Source organism: Acomys russatus, chromosome 26 (genome assembly GCF_903995435.1).
Source record: "Acomys russatus chromosome 26, mAcoRus1.1, whole genome shotgun sequence".
NCBI classification, from domain to species: Eukaryota; Metazoa; Chordata; class Mammalia; order Rodentia; family Muridae; genus Acomys; species Acomys russatus.
Genome location: NC_067162.1, coordinates 9,230,024 through 9,246,278, shown reverse-complemented (window position 1 = coordinate 9,246,278; position 16,255 = coordinate 9,230,024). Strand labels below are relative to the sequence as shown.

The following is a 16,255-nucleotide window of genomic DNA, read 5'->3' as shown; positions in this document are numbered from 1 at the left end:
CTTCAGCAGTCAGGAAGCAGAACAGGAAGCCCACCGTGAGGTACTGGAGGTCTACTTCCTACGGGAGCCACAGTCTTCGCAGATAGTACCACCAGCTGCGACCAAATTCAGACCCATAGAAACCACAACCTTGGAAGGAGGGAGACCTTGCTGGGCTGCTGAATTATGGGATTTGGAGAGAATCTGGGCGACAGTTTCTATGTTGGATTTGTAAGAGGTCAGGGCACTGGGAAAACATGAGCAACCCTGCCAGGTTAGACTGAGGTATGCGGGGTTTGTTGAAGATCTTTAAGGGTAAGGGGCCCCTAATGCAGAGGCTTCCCCGGATCGCATGCCCTTTTAGTAGGGAGCCTGTGCAGCTGAAGTGAGACACGCTCAAGACCCGAGAAAACGCAGGCTCTCTAAGCCAGAGGAGCATGCTGGAGGTACCACCGCTGGAGAGGAGCAGAACGGAAGTCCATGTGATGGATGTGTCCACCTCACCTCCACCCCAGCCACAGGGTTCCTAGGTTACACAACAGTTAACTTCGTTAAAGGATTTAATACCACGGTTAGGATCCTGGGGCGTGGTCTGAATTGTTAGCTTCTAGAGGCACAGTTAAATCAATAACTCATTTGTGGCCATTCTTTCTAAGGGGGATGGGAAAGGAAATGTTGACAGAGGGTTGGCAAGATGCTCACTGGGTAACACCAAAACTGATGCCCTGCATTCGATCCACACGGCGAAAGGAGAGAACTGCTTTCTGCAGATTGTCGTCTGACCTCCACGTGTGTACAGCATGTGCGCCTCTTCCCCCTGCCTTGCACTTGCGCACAGACATAAATGCAGCTAAGATGTTGAGTGGAATTTGCATTCTGGAAGTGATGGGTGGTTTAGCTGAGATAGCCTCCACAAGAAGGCTTATTGGACATTAGTCAGCAAAGCCACAGAGACATGCGCAGATAACGATTAGTCAACAAAGCCACAGAGACATGCGCAGACAGCGAAGTTTAGAACGCTCTCTGGAGGCTGATTGGCTGCTACCAGGAAAACTTGGGAGAGCTCTCTCTGGTGAAAGCCTGTTAGACAGAAAGTAGGAGCGACTGGTGTGTCGGATTGCCCAAAGTCAGGTTACTGTGTAATGACTGTCAAGGAATCCAGACGTAACCCGCAGGGTTCCGGGGTAGTACAACAGGAGCTGAGTGGCCGAACAAAACTATGAATACCATGGTAAGAGGGTGAGGGCGGTCCCCCATTAACACTGTAGTGTGAGGTGGTTCGACTCAGGAACCAAAAGCAATCCTCGGTTGCTTCTTGTTGAATATTTGGGCATAGTAACGATGATAAGTAAGTAATCCAGCAGAATAAAGCCCCCAGGGTTCTATATTTGTATTGGTTTTTAAAGTAATTTTTACCAGTGAAGAAAAGACCAAAGGATAGAAAACCTTTCAAGGTGTTGTGTCTGTTAGACATAATAGTGTCAGTGTTGACCTTGATACCCTGTTTCTGAGTGGGAGGGTGATCACTAATGCAGGGGTTTTGGCTAAATTTAAACTTAGAATGTTTTTGTTTGTTTGTTTTACTGGATTTATAGAAGACTAACTAGAAACCTCTAAAACTGACTATCTGTGATAGTTTTGTATTATTGTAACAAATTACTGATAATTTTATTTGGTTCATGGTTTTGGAGGCTCTGGTCCATGGATGGTTTGCCTGGTTGCTTTGGGTCTGCAGACAGGCAGGGCATCAAGATGAGCATGCGTGTTTGAGCGAAAGTGCTCAACTCAGGACTGGGAAGCAAAGGAGAGAAAGGTGCTGCAGTCACACTTTACTCTTCAGGGCTACTTTCCCAATGACTTAGAGAGTCCCACTTGTTTGTACCTCTTAAAAGACTCCACCACCTGGAAAAGGAGCAACCCTGAGAGACAAGCACATGGGCCTTGGGGGATATCCAGTATCAAAATCTCAGAACTGTTCTCCTAAGTCGTCCCCTTCACTATGTCCACCAAGAGTGATGGCAGAGTGTGGTGTTTCTTGTAGCGATAGAAAGGATGCAGAGCCGATGATGGCCCATCTTACCTACATATCTTGCTTCTGGGTTCTGGATATGTAGAATCTTGTGTTTTCAGAAGAACACCTTGGGCAGAGGACCCAGGAAGTGCCCTTTTTATACCACCTCTGTGTTTGGAGCTCTTTATGTCCAGGTGTGAAAGAAAGCTGGGAACTCAGTGTCTTGGCAGGGAGGAGTGTCTATCCACCAGAAGGGAGCACAGACCTGGGGGAGGAATCTGAGAGTGCTCCAGAGGATTCCAGGCCGGTTTAAGTATGCCTATGAATAGCCGTCGGTGGACATGGCCAGTTTATCCAGCCTGTGAAAGGCATGGTGCCTAGATCCTATGCAGACGAAGGTTTGAGTCACGACACCAGGTAAGCCGCCAAAATCAGCAGGCTTGGGAACCAGCAGGCAGCCTCACGGTTCACCACAGCTACGGAGGGCTGCCCTGACTGACTGTATTGTAGTGTTAGGTGACTTGTTCGGCTGTTGAGGCTCGCCATGGCCCGATGACGACTATTAATTCAATATCCTTATACATGAGTAAATATATTTTGCTTCTCTGCTTTTTGTATTTGGTTTGGCAAATTCTTCTTCTGGGATATAGTAACTGATGTATCTGAGGGCAACCTTCATAACTCACCCACAAGCCTCTGCTGCAGCAGAATGTATTAATTGATTTCAGAAAGTGAAAAGACCAAATAACGGGCACTACTATGCTCCACAGCATGACCCTGGGTGCCTTTTTGCCCAATGCGAACTATTCAAAGGATAAAACAATATATTCAGTTCTAACCATATTTTGTGGGGTCAGAAACATGCAGCGGTACATCAGACATGCTGACAATTCATAAGGATTTAGAGCAAAACCAACATGCGTTTATGCAAGGGGGCTTTGATAAAGAGATTTTTGTGCAAAGGCAAAATGATATACCAAGTGCCATGGCTAACTCATAACAACGTGCGTAGCAAAGACCTGCACTTCTACTTTAAGTCAAGGTGAGGGTTCGGTCAGCATTTGCCACACACCTGCTGTCAAAACACAAATGTCAGGCTTAAGGGTAAACAAGGCCTCTTGAAGGCCTTGGAGTTTGAAATGAGAGGCAGTACAATACAAAGGCAGCCATCACTCGCCGTGTGTGACTTCTGTGGAGCCGAGATGCTGTCATCGTAGGAGCTCACTGAGCTCCTCCTCAGGCAGAGCGCCTGATGTGCATTTAGCTTCCCAGGTCAGTGAAGGAGAGATAAACCTGTTTTTTAGGATCCCAAGTGTGGGACTGGAACGGTCTTGTGAGAGAACAGGTGAGGTTAATCCACTAGACGACCGACCACCTCGTGTGGGAGCTTGATTGTTGCCAGCTGAAAAGATCCCTTGAACGGACTCTGGGAGGAGATATATAAATGAGCCCAGCACTGGAGGTGGGGCTTTTTGGAGACTTGGGATGGTTTTGGCTGTTCATCGCTGCACTTCGAGACTCTCCTAGAGAGAACCGCTTGAGGGAAGGCTTCGGGGCTCCAGCTCCTGCTGAGGTTCTGGGTTCTGGTTACTCTAGGTTCCAGCAGAAGAAATCCTGCAGATTGTGCCAGGAACTGATATCCTTACGGTTTTGTTATTGTGTCCATTAATCCTCATTTCCTATTGTTTTGGTTAGTCGGGTTATAAGTGACGTATGCTCGGTCACTAAGTTGTTAATAAAATATATTGGTTAAGAAAATTGAGCATACAGGTCAGGCTGCCCCGTGCGCTTTCCCCTGGAGCAGAGAAACTGTTGGAGTGACTGCTCGTCCTGCTGCTAAGGCCTAGGCCAGAGAACACCTGTGCTGCTGCTATGAACTTCAGGGTCCATGGTGGTCGCCATCCCTGCAGTCATAGACCCATAGCATCTCTGGGCTTTGGAAGACTTGGGCTTTTCAGCTGCCTTTGGGGTCTGAGAGGTCGCTGGATTTGTTTAGGGTCCCTTTGGGGTAACACAGAGGGCAGGACATTAACAGTCTTGTAGGAGTGACCTGCCATGAAGACCTCAGCAAGTGAGGAAAGCTGTCGCTTTCTCTTTCACAGCAGTTTCCAATGTTTTCTCTGAATAGACCGTGTGAAATACAAAACTAGCTTGTCCTAGGACTGGCACCTGGGGAGCCAAGCCTGTGATGCTTCTGTTTGCTTCCCTTACTCCTCCCTCAGTTTTGCTCCTCTGAGATTGCATACTCAATAAGGCGTTTTTTTTTTTTTTTTTTTTTTTTAAGAAATTGGGCACTCATTAGTAGAAGTCACTAACACCAGGCTAACTGCATGCCTTTAACAACAACAACAACAACTACAAACAACAACAGAAAGCATGCAAGAACACCAAAAAAGGATACAGAAGAGTATAAATGAGATTTAGCGCAGCTAGGGAAAGCTCTAATAACAATCTAGGCATAGAAAGGCGAGCTATAGGTGAGTAAGCTACACAGAGACCCAAAGAAAGACATTTTAACGTTATTCTTATTAATGTTTACGTGTCTGAGTGAACGTATGTCGTGTGTGTGCACACCTGTCGGGACCAGAAGGTGTCATATCCCCCAGAGTTAAGGTGATTGTTAGCTACTGACATGGGTTCTGGGAACCAAACTTGGGTCTTTTAGAAGAACAGCAAAAGCTCTTCATCCCTGAGCCATCTGTCCAGCCCTACATTAAAACCATGTTTTAAAAGTGCACTCGCTACTTTCTGGGTTATTATGATCAAATACACGACAGGAAGCAACATAAACAGAGAGGCGGTTATTTTGGTTTGCGGTTTGGCTTTGAAGAGACAGCCCACCAACGAATGCAACACCTACTTGTACTGGCAGGAGCAGAGGCTGTGCATTCAAACTGGGATGGGGCGGGGAAGCAGGATGCAGGGAGAGACCCACCTGCTCATGACTCCCTTCCTCTAGTTAAGTCCCACCTCATCGTGACCCACTTCCTCCATCTAAGCCCCACCTCCTCATGACCCACTTCCTCCAGCTAAGCCCCACCTCCTCGTAACACACTTCCTCCAGCTAAGCCCCACCTCCTCGTAACACACTTCCTCCAGCTAAGCCCTACCTTCAGGAGGTGTTGCTAGGTCCCGAAGCAGCATCAACAACGCAGGACCAAGTGTTCAAACACACCAGTCTGTGGGGTTATTGCACATCCAAAACGTAAGGAGAAAGAAACCTAAAATGTGTTTCCTAAACTCATAAATACTTTTTAAAAGTTGCTGTGGAGACTCCATACTTTTTAGTCACACTTGGATCGATACTTTTGAGAAGCCATTTGTATTTTGTAGACATCACCATAGCTTTTATTCGACATTGATAATACAATTTCCATTCAGCTCTATTTGCTCAAAATGACTCTTGACTTTTTCAGAAATGAAGTATGATAATGTTTGAAGAATTGAGATTTTATTTATTTATTTTTGTAATCTTTTGTGCAGAGTTGTGAAGGAGATTTTTTTTTTTTTTTTTTTTTGTGGTGCCAATTTAAATAGTTTTATTAGACATTGCATTTTCCACCCTAGGATAGATACAGTGTTATAAAGTGCAATGTTCTTTCCCTGTGCACATGTTCCATGTTCAAGTATTGAGAATGCCCAGAAATTTATTGTAGCAGTTTAATTTAACTGCCATGTAACTTGCTAAATAAATCTGGGTCCTTCACTTGTTTCCCTGTGGAACAATGCTACACCTCTACTTGGACTGACTTAATCCACCTCCTCAATGGTGGGGCCTGAAGAAGCACCACCAGATGGAGGTGCTCCACCACCAGGGAAGCCACCAGGCATCCCTCCTGGCATGCCACCAGCACTCTGGTACAGCTTGGTAATGATGGGGTTGCAGACTTTCTCCAGTTCTTTCTGCTGGTGTTCAAACTCTTCCTTCTCTGCAGTCTGGTTCTTATCCAGCCAACTGATGATTTCATTACACTTGTCTAGAATCTTCTGTTTGTCCTCATCATTGATCTTGCCTTGAAGTTTCTCATCTTCAACTGTTGCTTTCATGTTGAAGGCATAGGACTCCAGTGAATTCTTGGAGGAAACCTTATCTCTCTGCTTCTCATCTTCAGCTTTGTACTTCTCAGCTTGAAACTGTGAAGGAGAATTTTAAAAGAGACCTTCACTCCTGGAGAACTAGCCACGTTCAGCACTGACTTTAGAGGGGCGGTAGATTTTTACGTGAAACAACTGATGTCTACATGGGTTTTGCTGACATGTTTTAAAAGTTTGTAGACCAAATATTGTGTCAAATCCTGTTTTTTTTTTTTTTTCTTTTCTTAAACTGTTTTTGAAAGATAAATCTCATGTAGCCATGGCTGACTTTGAACTTGAAAATGTGCCTCCGTATTCTAGGAGCAGGGATTATGGGTGTGTGCCACCATGTCATAGTGGTTTGTCACTTTTAAAACACTAACTTCTTTTCCTACATTTTCTCATCCATGGAGAGGGAATAACACAAAACTTAAAATTATTAAATAAATCCAATATTTGGTGATCTTTTGCAGATAATAAGTAAAATCTCATAGTTAAACATCGTATCTGGCAGAGGACATGATCCTGATTGAAATCTGCTAAACCAATGTTCTGCTATGAGTGTGTGTGTGTGTGTGTTGTGTAGTATACTGTATGTGTGTATATGAGTGTGTGTGTATAGTGTATTTACTTTTGTGAGTATAGTGTATTATTTTTGGTTTTTCAAGACCAAGGTTGTGTAGCCTTAGTTGTCTTGAACTTTGTAGATCAGGCTGGCCTTGAACTCACAGAGATCCACCTGCCTCTGCCTCCTCAAGTGCTGGGATTACAGGCATGCACCACCACACCCAGCTTAACTGCTATGTTATTACGTGCAGACATCTGGTAGCTGTATTTGTACTGGATTTCTCTCTCTCTCTCTCTCTCTCTCTCTCTCTCTCTCTCTCTGTGTGTGTGTGTGTGTGTGGTGTATGCATGTGCACACAGGTGTGCATACGTACCTGTTTTCTTCATGGGTATGTGGAGCATAGAAGTCAACTCTGAATGTTTTTCCTCTTTGCTCTGCACCTTACTTTTTGGATACAGGTCCTCCTCATATTGAATCTAGAGCTGGCCACTATGGCTGGACTGGCCAAGAAGCGAGTTCTGAGGATCTGCAGGACTTTAGCCCCCATCGCTGGGGTCACAGGCACTTAAAATCATGCCCACCTCTAATGTGGATGCTGGAGACCCAAAGGCAGCGCCTTATGCTTATGTAGCAGGTGGGCCACCCCCCGAGCCGTCTCTCCAGCCTTGTGGTGGGAACAAGAGAGAACTGTGGACCCCCTCTCTTCGTCTCTGTCTCTCTCTCCCCTCTTTTCCGTTTCTCAGTTGTTTTGGTTGTTATCTACTTCAGGTGTCACGCAGCTCAAAAGCTACTCTGAGCCTACACTGTCCTCTGAAGTTCCCGCTGCTCTTTATTTTGAATTATAAGGTAAGATATGTTTAATGTTCAGGTTGATAAACCTTGACAGGTGTATACCCACAGAGACATCACGACAGCTACTCCCCAAGCTTCCCTTTGGTTTTATGCTTATTGCAAGGAAAGCGTCTATGACCATTTCCGCCTTTCACTTTTAGGTGTGGAAAGAAAACCTCAAGCCACATTTCAAAACCTGTCCAATCATTTGACATCTCAAGGCCCTTCGTGTTTTTCCGCCTCAACATTTGGTATATATTTAAAAAAAATTTAGCAACTAATACTGCTGTATTGTGGCTAATCGAACTCTCAACGATTATAAGATGAAGCCTTTCATCTTAGCAATATTTATTTTCTCTGTTATTATAGACAATCCCGTTTTTATTGACTAGTTTAATGTGCCTTATTGTCTTTTGAAAATCTTTTAGTTTTTCATTTCAGTGCTCAGGATTGAACCAGGACTTCATGCATGCCTGTTTAAGGACATCTCACTAGTCCTAAGCTTTGACTTTTAACCTGTTGCATGCACATATTTAAAATGTGCTTTGTTGGAGGTTGGTCTGATGTATTTTTAAAAAAATACTTTTATTTAATTTTAATTTATGTGCATTTGTGTGAGGGTGTCAGATCTTGGAGTTACAGACAGTTGTGAACTGCCATGTGGGTGCTGGGAATTGAACTTGGGGTGCTGGGAATTGAACTCGGGTCCTTTGGAAGAGCATAAGGTGCTCTTGGTATTTTGATGCTAATTACTGCTTGCTGCCTCTGTGCCCCACCTGTATCTTGCCTAAGAGCCTAACCTGTTTGACCAATAGAAGGCCATCACAACTGGGCAGGGCAAATGGGGTAGGCATGGCTAAGGTTTCAGGGCTGGGGGAAGAGAGAGAATCTGGGGAGTAAGAGAGACCAGAGGAGAGGAGAGGAGAGGAGAGGAAGAAGAAAGCTGCACCATGGATTAGGTGGAGGAGAAGCAAATGGCCGGCGTGGGTGGAGACTTGGCCCAGATGATGATAATTAGCAAGTATTTGGGATTTTGGATGGGAGGTAACTTGATAGAAATCATTAGAACCAAATGGCATGGGATTGGGACAGGCACTATGGGAAGTAGTTTAGGGGATTAATATCTGCCCTGCCCCAGGTTAACTAAGGCTATTTTAAAAGATAACAGGTGTCTGTGTCTTGCTTGATTGCTAGCAGGATAGAAAATACTGCTGTAATAATAATTATAGGCCTAATAATAAACATTATTAGGACATACTGGTAAATTAACCACAACAGAGCTCCTTGAATGAAGTATGATAGTTGGATATTACATTTTTAAACATTTATTTTTATGATGTGTCTGTGTGTGTGTGTGTCTGTGTGTCTGTGTGTCTGTGTGTGTGAATTTAAGTAGACATACATGTATACAGGTGCCTGCTGAGGCCAGAAGAGGGCGTCAGATCCCCTAGGGCTCAGTTATAGGTAGTTGTGAACCAGCGTGCAGAATGTGAGTGCTGGCAGCCAAACTCTGGTCCTCTGTTAACAACAACACGTGTTTTTACCCACTGAGCCGTCTCCCCTATCTTGCACATTGCATTTTTATTCAGTCTGAAATATCTATTTTTTTTTTTAATTTGGGGTGTTTACTATAATTATTATGTATTTAGACTTATATTATCATCCGGCTCTTGCTTTCAATTTTTCCCACCTCTCCTATGTTTCCCCGTGTTCTTCTTTTTCTAATATTTCTAGATCGTTGTGGTTTTTCTACTTCTATTTTCTGTCTGTTACTGGCTGCAGCTTTAGCTGGCTGCTCTGCCTTGGTGTCTGCGTGCAGCACCCATCTTCCACGTCTCACAGCTCTTGGAGCCTCACTTTATTACTTCCTCACAGGGTAAGGCCCTTACACTAAATTCTTTGCCCAGTTTATCCCTCAAGATCTTTGTATTGGTGGCATCAGACCTTTTGTTTTACAAACGGAGACAGATGCTGAATGTTTCTTCAGTGATTCATTTCCTTTTCCCACCTCAAGGTGTCATCCATGCTCCACGTGGATTCAGCACTGCTTTGCTCTGGCCAGCATGGTTTATTCAAGCAAAGGCTCTAGGTTGGGGCAATTGTGTGATCCCCTTAGGTATGACTCACCTCTTAGGGCTCAATGCCTCTTTATTACTTAACATTTTGGAAGCTGTTACTTCATATACGTTGTCCTGCTGTTTCTTGCTAATAATGAGTAAATCTTTCAGCTGCTTGCTCTGCCATTCCACCCGTAGTGGATATCAAAACCCAGATGCATTTTAATACAAACCATTTTTTTTAAAATTTTGCAAAATATTTCTTCACACTTCTATAGGGACTGTTTAACATTTTGAGTCTGCCAAATAAAAGAATCATGGCAAAATTCAATTTGCAATACAGTGTGTCTCCATTTCTAAATCAATACACTTAGCTACAACAATAATCTTTCCTTTGAAATGTGCCATGAGGGCTGGTTAAATTTTGCCAGCTTCACAGACTAGAGAAACATGGAAAAAGCATGCCTCAGCTGAGGGACTGCCTCCACCAGGCTGGCCTGTGGGCAATGTCCTGATTGATAATTGATGTAGGAGGGCCCAGCGCACTGTGGGTACTGCCAGCCTGGAGGGGGGCCCAGTGCACTGTGGGTGCTGCCACCCTGGAGGGTGGCCCTGTGCACTGTGGGTGCTGCCACCCTGGAGGGGGGCCCAGTGCACTGTGGGTGCTGCCACCCTGGAGGGTGGCCCAGTGCACTGTGGGTGCTGCCACCCTGGAGGGTGGCCCTGTGCACGGTGGGTGCTGCCACCCTGGAGGGTGGCCCTGTGCACTGTGGGTGCTGCCACCCTGGGGGGGCCCTGTGCACTGTGGGTGCTGCCACCCTGGAGGAGGGCCCCACACACTGTGGGTGCTGCCACCCTGGGCAGGTGATCCTGGACTGTGTAAGAGCAGGGGCACAAGCCAGCAGGCAGCACTCCTCAGTGGGGTGCAAGCCAGCAGGTAGCAGTCCTCCATGGTCTCTACTTCCTTCTTTCCTGCCTCTAGGCTCCCACGTTGAGCTCCTGTGGTAGGGGACAACAAGAAGGCGAAAGCTTAAGCCAGAGAAAGCCTTTCCTCTGATAAGTTGCTTCTGGTCCGTGTTTTATCACAGCGACAGAGAGGCAAACTAGAACAGTGGTATATACATCTGCACTCCCCATACTCTGGGGTGGTGGAAAGACCAAGATTCCTAAACAGTCTTGTCTACACAGCTGGTTTGAGGCAGCCAGATGCCATGAGACTCTGTCACAAAAGACTCACCTCCCCTTCAAAACCCTGCTAATGATTTTCCAGTGGCAAACTAGGAAAAGTTGTTACCATGACGTTCTTGGGGAATATTTACACTAAAATTTACTGATTGATTTTTTTTTCCCTTGAGACACGGTTTCTCTGTATAGTCGCGGCTGTTCTAGAACTCATTTTATAGACCAGGCTGGACTTGAACTCAGAGAGATCTCCTGGCCTCTGCCTCAGGAGTGCTGGGATTAAAGGCGTGCACCACCACCACCTGGCTATGTTGATTGCCTTTTAATGTTCATTTTTTTCTACGCTGGATTGGCATATAACTTGCATTCATCCTGTGTCAAGCCCTGCCGTGTGCTTGGACTATGGGATTATAGCTATGTACCAAAATGCCCAGATTTTATAGAAATTTTAATGTGAAATGTATTTTGGACTTTACAGAAGAGACTATGGTGATCTTACATACACACACACACACACACACACACACACACACACACACACACACACACACGTATTTATATAAATATATAAAACATTTAAATATATATTTATAATGTATTATAAATACATATAATATATAATATAAATATATTTAAAGCTTAGGAAGTTCCTTTTCCATATATAGAGAAGGTAAATTTAAGAGAATCTTGTAGGTTGTTATTATTATTATTAATTATTTTATTATTTTAAGAATTATGCTTGTGCAGGCCAGATGCATCACCCTTCCCCTCTCCTCAGAGCTAGGAGCAACAGGCAGTTGTGAGCCACCTGATATGAGAGGTAGGAGCCGAATTCAGGTCCTCCGGAAGAGCAGCACCACCCTTCATCTCATGCTCAGGAAAGTGTGTCTGTGGCAGATCTCTCAGAGAGCATGTCAGTTTTACTAGCATCTGGGTCCTGGAATGAGCCAGCCTCTTGTTCCTCCGTGGCTACTTGAGAGGAGAGGACATAAGGAAACTGTACCTGGGTGGGAATCCCAAATGAGAGACTGCCTCTGTCAGGTTGTAGTCATGTCTGTTGGGCATTTTCTTGATTAATGACTAATGGTGGGAGGGCGCAGACCACTGTGCGTGCTGCCACTTCAGAGCAGGTGGGCCTGAGGAGAATAAGCAAGCAAGTGAGCGAGTCAAAGATCAGAGTTCTGGTAGGTTGTGCCTAGAGCTCTTGCCTTGTGTCGTGCTTTGAATAGGAATGGCCCCCATAGATTTGTGTGTTTGAAAGCTTGGCTATAGGGAGTGGAGCCATTAGGAGGTGTGGCCTTGTTGGGGTGGGTGTGGCCATGTAGAGGAAGTGTGTCACTGTGGAGGCGGGGCTTTCAAGTCTTAAATGCTCAAGCTATGCCCAGTGTGAAACACAACCAGTCTCCTCTTGGATGGCTTTGGATCAAGTTGTAGAACTCTCGGCTCCTTCTCTTAACATCATGTCTGCCTGGATGCTGCCGTGACGATAGTGGGCTAAACCTCTGAAATTGTAAGCTAGACCCAATTAAATGTTGTTCTTCATAGGAGTTGCCCTGGTCACGGTGTCTCTTTAAAGCAATGGAAATCTTAACTAAGACACCTTGATTTCTTTGGTGATGGGCCATGATGTGTAAATTAAAACAAACCCTTTCTTTCCTGAGTTACTTTTGGTCAGCGTTTTATGATAGCAGTATTATTATGTTACATAGTCATCATTTCTAGACAGATTTGGTACGCTTCCTGAATGTACTGTGAAGGATATAATAGCTACACCCCAATCGAAGGGCAGAAATTTAAGGCAAAACTTATCCTCTATCAATGTTAGCACTTTGCTTGACAATTGGTTCTATTAGTGATGTAATTTAAAATGGATTATAATGTGGAAAACTATGCTCCTGATGTCATAGCTGCCAAGCTTCTAGAAAAACAAAAGGTACCAAGCCATCACCGGTGGCAGTGAGTACGGCTGTGAAATTCGGTTGCTCTGGAGATCTTTAGTCAGTGTCCCTTGTAAGCCTTTTGGCTCATGGACAAATCCTCAGGGCAAACTCATCCTACACATCGAGGACATAAGATCTCGTTCCAGTTCAACTTTCTAGGCCATAGAGGTACAGAGAACTATACTCAGTGGGTAAATAGAAGAAACTGTGATGAGAGAAGAAATGCCTCAGGACTGCTCGTCATCCTGCACAGGCCCGCGGCTGGAAATGGAGAGTCACATGCGTCCACAGGATGGATGGGCTAAGGAGGGATGCTGTCCCCTGAGCAACGTCTATGTGTTCCTCAGAGATCTGAATGTCAGAGTGAAAGCAGAGGCAGGCTTTTCGATAAACAGCCTGCGCATCTGTAAAGTAAAAATGCATTTTACGTTGTTAGTGTAAGAAAATGAGGGCTGTGCCATAGAGTAGACTCATAATTAAAAACAGGCAGCGGAGAGGAAAAGATGTTGTTGTTTTTAAAATGTAAGGGTACAGTTCCCTTGTGTAAAGTTCAGTAAGATATGATATGTAGTCTGAATGAGGGAACGAGAGGATAAATGAATAAATGCAAGTTCTTATAACATAATGTAGTACACTGAGTCCCCTACTGTGGTAGTTTGAATAAACGTGGTCCCCATGGGCCCAAAGGGAATGGCACTATTAGGACATGTGAACCTGTTGGAATGGGTGTGGCCATGTTGGCGGAAGTGTGTCTCCACCTCTTTCTGCTGCCTACAGCTCAAGATGTAGAACTCTCAGCTCCTTCTCCAGCACCATGACTGCCTGCACGCTGCCATGCTTCCCGCCACGAAGATAGTGGACTAAATCCCTGAAACGGTAAGTCCACCCCAATTCCATGCTTTCCTTTATAAGAGTTGCCATGGTCATCGTATTTCTTCACAGCAATAGAAACCCTAACGAAGGCAGAAGTTGGTACCAAGAACTGGGGTATTGTTGTGATAGGCCTGAACATGCTTTTGTTTTGATGAAGGTGAACTTTGGGACTTTGGGACGTTGGGACTTTGGGTTAGGAAAGCAGTTGAATGCTTTAAGTGAGGGCTTATTGGGCCAATATAGAAAGAGCTTGAAAGACAGTGGTGCTGATGGTAATTTGAACTGTGTGGGCCTGGCTCAAGAAGATTCAGACAAAAGAATTCTCAGGGTGTGGCCTAGAGACTGTTTTTGTAATATTTTGGGAAAGGTCATGACTGCCTTTTGCCCTTGTATGAAAAGTCCGCCTTAGGTTAAAGTGAAGAGCTTTGGCTTAATTGCATTGTCAGAAGAACTCATTGTTTTTTCTTTCTTTTTTAATTTTTATTTTTTTAATTTTTAATTTTTAATTTTTTGAGACAAGGTTTCTCTGTGTAGTCTTGGCTGTCCTGGACTTTCTTTGTAGACCAGGCTAGCCTCGAACTCACAGCGATCCACCTGCCTCTGCCTCCCGAGTGCTGGGATTAAAGGCATGCGCCACCATCATGAAACAGCCTAGCACAGTCTCTGTCATGTGTTTATTAGTGTTCAGCCTTATGCAGATCTATAACGAAAAGGAGCAAGCTGAGCAAGGAAAACTACAAAATGTACTATTTGTGAAGGAAAGGGGGGGGGGCAGCAGGAAGTGGATCGAGATAAAGAAAAGCCGCGTGTTAAATGGAATAAAGGGAGTGGTAAGCTCAGGGCAAAGCCACACCCAGCCTGTGTGTGAACTTGTGAAATAAAAGTTTAGGGCCAGGGGTGGTGGTGCATACCTCCTTTAATCCCAGCACTCTGGAGGTATAGGCAGGTGGATCTCTAATTTTGAGGCAGCCTGGTCTAGAGAGTTCATTCCAGGACAGCCATGCTTAGGTAGTGAGGAACTAAGGAAAGCTGCTGAGGCCAGGCTTGTGTCAGGAGTGTCCCTGCTGTGAAGATGAAGCCTGGGTTGCCTTGGAGACCTCAAGATGCTGGAGATGCCAGAGTCCTGGGGTACCTGTCTAGGAAAGCTGCTAACAGGGAGTGCAACCAAAGAGAAAGTTTGCCCAGCTGGTTTTTGGTCTTGCTTTGGTCCAGTATTTCCCCGCTACGCTCTTTTAGCTCCCATTGGAATTGTAACGTATATATTGTGCATTTGCGTATATTGTCCAATTATATGTTGGAAGTATGTGATCTGCTTTTTCATTTTGATCGTATAGGGGATTACAGTTAAGAGATTGCATGACTTTCAGAAGAGACTTTGAACTTTGGACTTTTAAACAAGTTTGGGGCTCCTTATAGACTATGGAGACTTTTGAACTGCGACTAAATACAATTTGCGTTACGATGTAGATATACGCCTGTGGGGGCCAGGGAGTAGCATGTGATAGTTTGAATAGAAATGGCTCTCATAGGCCCGTAGGGGGTGGCACTGTTAGGAGGTGTGGCCTTGTTGGAGGAAGTGTGCCTCATGCTTTCTCTTCTGCCTGCAGATCAAGATGCAGAACTCTCAGCTCCTTCTCCAGCACTGTGTCTGCCTGAATGCCGCCATGCTTCCTGCCGTGAGGATAATGGAGTAAACTTTGAGCTGTAAGCCAGCCCCAACTAAATGTTTTCCTTTCTAAGAGTTGCTGTGGTCTCTTCACAGCAATAGAAACCCTAACTATGACCCCTACTTACATGATACAAGTCTATTTTAACCTCCACTAGCCAAAGGAACAACGTAAGCAGAGCTCATATAATCTATGCAGTTCTGAGTTCTGACTTCCTATGCATCTGATACCAGAATAAACCCTAAGAAGTCATCAAGTAACCTTACTTTGTTGATTGTACTTCTATTTTAAAAAGGAAATGTTGTACTTAATATTATCAGACAGTTATCATAATAATAAAAGAGGATGAGTGGTATTGAAGTTTTATTTGCCTGGAAACCCTTTGGTTGCATGAAAGGAAAGTTTAAAGAAAATATTTTACCTCTGAGTTTCAGTTGGGAATGTCACCCAGATCTCTCAAGCCAGCTTTGAACTCTAGTCTAAAGAAGATGTTTGATCGTCTTTGTCTTTCAACTTGACAAAATGTTCTTCTCCTTTGAAGTGCACATTTTGTTTTATGTGTGATTGTCAACCAATTTTAGAAATGTAAAGCTCTTGGGGTTAACATAGGAGTCTTTTTGTTTAACCGTTGAACACCCTTCCAAGTGTCTACCCTACCGAAGTGCAACTCCAAAAATGCTGCTCATAAACCTTTATTCTCCCTGTGCTGGTTTGGAAATAGTGGGAAACACTAGACTCGGTGTCTTCAATGGGAAGATTTAAAATTAACATTGTTGAGTTTTCATTTCGATCCAATGCATTGGTAATGGCTTATATTCACTAAGAGACTGACATTCCATCTGGGGAGATGGCTTGATGAATAAAGGACTTGCTATGTAAGCACAGAGACCCAAGTTCCAATCCCTCAAACTTGTGTGAAAAGTCTGACTTGGTCTGCATTGTCTGTGGCCTCAGTGCTGGGTGTGGGGTGTCGCGCCTCGCCCGACTAGCAGGAAAGACTCAACTACCAAGTTCTTCTCCAAGCAGTTTATTCTAAGCAACTCCCCCGAACCGCACCCGACATACACTTATAT

The 16,255-nt window shown here is 44.6% G+C and overlaps 1 protein-coding gene across 1 annotated transcript; it reads right to left on the bottom strand.

The window, feature by feature from the left end:
* Positions 1 to 5,487: 5,487 nt before the first annotated feature.
* Positions 5,488 to 7,179, bottom strand: LOC127209640 (heat shock cognate 71 kDa protein-like). The gene is made up of 2 exons (XM_051169322.1): positions 7,078 to 7,179; positions 5,488 to 6,124 (listed from the first exon to the last, which is right to left on the bottom strand). The coding sequence occupies exons 1-2, from the start codon at positions 7,177 to 7,179 to the stop codon at positions 5,741 to 5,743; spliced, it is 486 nt and encodes a 161-aa protein (XP_051025279.1). The 3' UTR covers positions 5,488 to 5,740.
* Positions 7,180 to 16,255: the final 9,076 nt, after the last annotated feature.